The 3,368-nt window shown below is 50.5% G+C and overlaps 2 protein-coding genes across 2 annotated transcripts in view; one reads left to right on the top strand and one right to left on the bottom strand.

Annotated features, from left to right (window-relative positions):
- BJX67DRAFT_376059 (purine and uridine phosphorylase) overlaps positions 1 to 334 on the top strand; it is a gene marked incomplete at both ends in the record, with an annotated part of 2,905 nt that extends 2,571 nt beyond the window's left edge. Inside the window, 2 exons of the mRNA XM_071031801.1 lie at positions 22 to 234; positions 266 to 334. Of these exons, the coding sequence (XP_070880315.1) occupies positions 22 to 234; positions 266 to 334 (282 nt within the window). The remainder of the gene's footprint in view (positions 1 to 21; positions 235 to 265) is intronic.
- A 1,506-nt stretch (positions 335 to 1,840) lies between these two features.
- On the bottom strand, positions 1,841 to 2,326 carry BJX67DRAFT_386676 (uncharacterized protein; the record flags this gene model as incomplete). The annotated part of the gene is made up of 2 exons (XM_071034120.1): positions 1,841 to 2,059; positions 2,111 to 2,326. The coding sequence occupies 2 exons, from the start codon at positions 2,324 to 2,326 to the stop codon at positions 1,841 to 1,843; spliced, it is 435 nt and encodes a 144-aa protein (XP_070880314.1).
- Positions 2,327 to 3,368: the final 1,042 nt, after the last annotated feature.

Below are 3,368 nucleotides of genomic sequence, written 5' to 3'. Positions count from 1 at the left end.
GCAGAAGAGCTGCAAGTGCAGGTAATAGAGACCCGGAAACAGGTGCTGGGGCCCGAGCATCCCAACACTCTGATCAGCATGCACAATTTGGCCTATACTTGGTATTCCCAGCAAAGAATTCACAAAGCCATAACTTTGATGGAAAAATGTGTTCAGCTTCAAAACAAAATGCTGGGACCTTCTCACCCCTATACCACATCCTCCTCCTGCTCTCTCAGCGACTGGAAGGAAAAGGTCAATTTACTAGCCAACAAACATGCCCAAGCTCCTGTTCAAGCAGAAAGTGATCAACTCCCTGAAGAAATCCAGGCAGGGTGTTCCCCGGTGGCGGTGATCACTAGGCTTGCTGATGAAGATGCAGAACGCATTGCCTGGCACCAGAGTCATGGACGGTTAGCAACTCCAATAAAACAGTTTCTTGAAAGCCATCCCCTTCTTACAGCTTCTCGGAGCAGTTCACCAGCGCTAGGGGCTCATGACTTACAAGAAGTTGATTAGGCAATTTGATAGGCAAAGGCTTTTAATGAGTTTATTTAACTTTGCTTGCCTTATTCTAACCTTCAAAATGTAGGTACTTGTTGCAGGGTTTCCGTTCAGACCCAGTTGGTTGATGTACATACGTCTGGATCGGGTGACGTCATGGTGGTTCGGGGCGTAATTTGACTGTTGTCATATTACAGCCCACATGATCATATAAAACGTTTGGTATTGTAATATTCGATCTGAATACAAAGGACATTATGCACTAACACAAATTGGGACTAGTGTGTTTTGGAACATTAGGGTTCAGAAAAGAATCTCAATGTCTTTGAATGGGAATGAGAAGTCGCATCTCACTGTAACCGATCAATTTTGCCCCATGAACTCCAATCAGCTCTTAAATCTGGCTCAACGGTGATTGTCCAAAAATATCTTGATTGCGGAATCAACCCAAACCTCCGCCAGCGAAAACGAGTCCGTCAGGGCATGACTTTATTGATTATTGCTGCTATGCATGGCCATGTGCGGGTTATAGAACAACTTATCGAACATGGCGCGAAGGTTGACAAGACAGATTTCCACGGCCGGACTCCCTTGTCTTGGGCAGCTGAACGCGGTCAGCTTGATGCCGTGGAATTACTTGTCAAACATGGTGCAGGGGTCAACTCCGAAGATAAAGACTGGACCACGGCTTTGGGCTGGGTGGTCCAAGCCGGTACTGGAGCTAAGATAGAACAAGTACACGGCTATCTTGTTTCTCAGGGCGCTAAGGAAGAATTGAACCACTCATGGTTGAGCCGGTTAAATCACCAACTCAGGACACGATTGAACTTTGTGGTGTTTAGGATGAGAGGTACAGGAAGGGGGGAAACTTTCAGGATGATTATCTTGCATCCTCGTGCTAATCCGAGGAAACAGGAATGCTCACCAAGAGGCTTTAATAGAGGCTCTCATGCAAAGTGCTGAGCAGAGAACATAACCTGAATGCGAGCTATTAAAAAATATATAGCGCTTGGCAGCTTATGACGGGTTACTCCAAAGAAAGGATGTTTTCGCTTCTGAATCCAAAACTGGCCTGGATGTGACTTCTTAGTCGATACTCTAATAGGATATATTGCATAACCACCGAAACCACTCCGATCAGTATCATGAGAGACGGCAAGGAGTGAAGGGTGGATGGGTGAGCGAGGGAGGAAAACCGTTCGTTGGCGAAGGGAGCAGCAATCGTACGGAATATGTGCACCGAGAACAGAGAGGCGAGCACAATCCTTCATGATTTCTGCGACAGGCAGATTACATCACCATCCAGACGAAGGCAGACGGTATATCGGCCTTGGTTCTGCCATACACATCCGCGATGTTAGCCCGAATGGGCCGCTGGTGGGAAGCCACTGCAGTCCCACGTGCCGAAGGGATCAAAGCCGGCCGGTATGTCCATCAACGAAAAGTCCACTGGCGCGTTGTCCTGGACCGTCGACGGAGCCAGTGAATTGTTTGCCGCGCTTGGTCCAGCTACGGCTGCTGTTGATGTGCCGAAACTCTCGGGTGTCAGAAACTTCCCGGCTGGGAAGAGTTGTCGCTGGAATCTCTCAGTACACTCTCGGCTCCGGACAACGGATGGCTCACCTACCAGCCGGCCATACGAGGGTGGAAACTTCCTGTCCGATGTATTTCGATATTCGGTCAGGTCACCGGTGCTTTCCTGAACGACCACGAAAATCCGAGCGCCGGATAGAAGACCGTAGTCATGGAGGTTCCTAATGGCGCGCTCCTTTCTCCGTTTCAACCGCTCTCGCGAATTCTTCACCCGTCGTCTTTCCTGGTCCCGCTCTCTCTGCGAGCTCATTTTGAAGACCTTCGTCGGAGCTCGCTGGTGTCGCAACGACCAGGGGTCGAGGCAGCATTTAATACCCGTCGCTTTTTCTTATGCACCCTGATATTTGCTAGAATGGAGGCGTCGCGGAGCCCAGGCGCCTGATGAATTGCGAGTCTCGCGCGTCTGCACGAACGTCGACGCGGGTGGTAAATGATGATCAGCGTATGGCCACTTCATGGGACGCGACTGGGATGCTTACGCGAAGACGCTGGTGTCAGGTGCTGCTGTATCCCGACAATCCCTGCGACGATGGTAGGACATCGCCATTTTGGAGACCAGATTGCTCTCGCGTTGCTGGTCTGTCGCTGGGTCTTGCCGTAGGTGGAAGATCGTACGAACAGTACTGTAACTTGAGAATTCAACAGCTGACTGGGCATTATAATATTTTCCCACGGAGAACAGAATTGCTCGGCCCATACGGTGACCTGGCGGGTGGATCCGTGTGAGGGGGTTACATATAGACGTCCTGTCAGTGCCGGCCCTTGCACATCGACAGGACTTACTATCACAAATTGCGTGAATCAGAACCGGTTATTTTTCACGATTGGAACCATTCAACCCGGCGTCCCAGTGGTTGATGACAAAAATATCGGACCGCGATTGGGCCGGGTTGCCAGCTTGCATGGCCCAGGACCATCGTCGGGCGCTCATGGCCAATCCACCGGGGTCACTGAGCGGAGACCCCAGTATGAAAGTATTTCGACACGGTTCAACATCGTTCGAAGTTTCACCGGACCTCTTTCCCGATTGCCATCCCCACAAACTGTGTGACGGGACTGGGACGCGTGGTACCATGTCGGCGCCAGGCGGTGTCTATCAACCTACTGTTCGTGAAGATCCGGGTAATAGTTCAAAAGCCGAAACATACGGGTACCACTCGGGCTGACGATGGCATTCAGAAGCAGGCTCCGAAACCCCATAGGGGGTACAAAAGATTCACTCTTCCATCTCACTCCCCCAAACTTCCGGTTGTCTCCCATATACTAAGGAATGCTGTTCGATCTGTTTAGGG

Source organism: Aspergillus lucknowensis (genome assembly GCF_044049455.1).
Source record: "Aspergillus lucknowensis strain CBS 449.75 chromosome Unknown BJX67scaffold_144, whole genome shotgun sequence".
In the NCBI taxonomy this organism is placed as follows: domain Eukaryota; kingdom Fungi; phylum Ascomycota; class Eurotiomycetes; order Eurotiales; family Aspergillaceae; genus Aspergillus; species Aspergillus lucknowensis.
The sequence above is the reverse complement of the archived record's forward strand: the minus strand, read 5'-3'. Positions and strand labels throughout refer to the sequence as shown.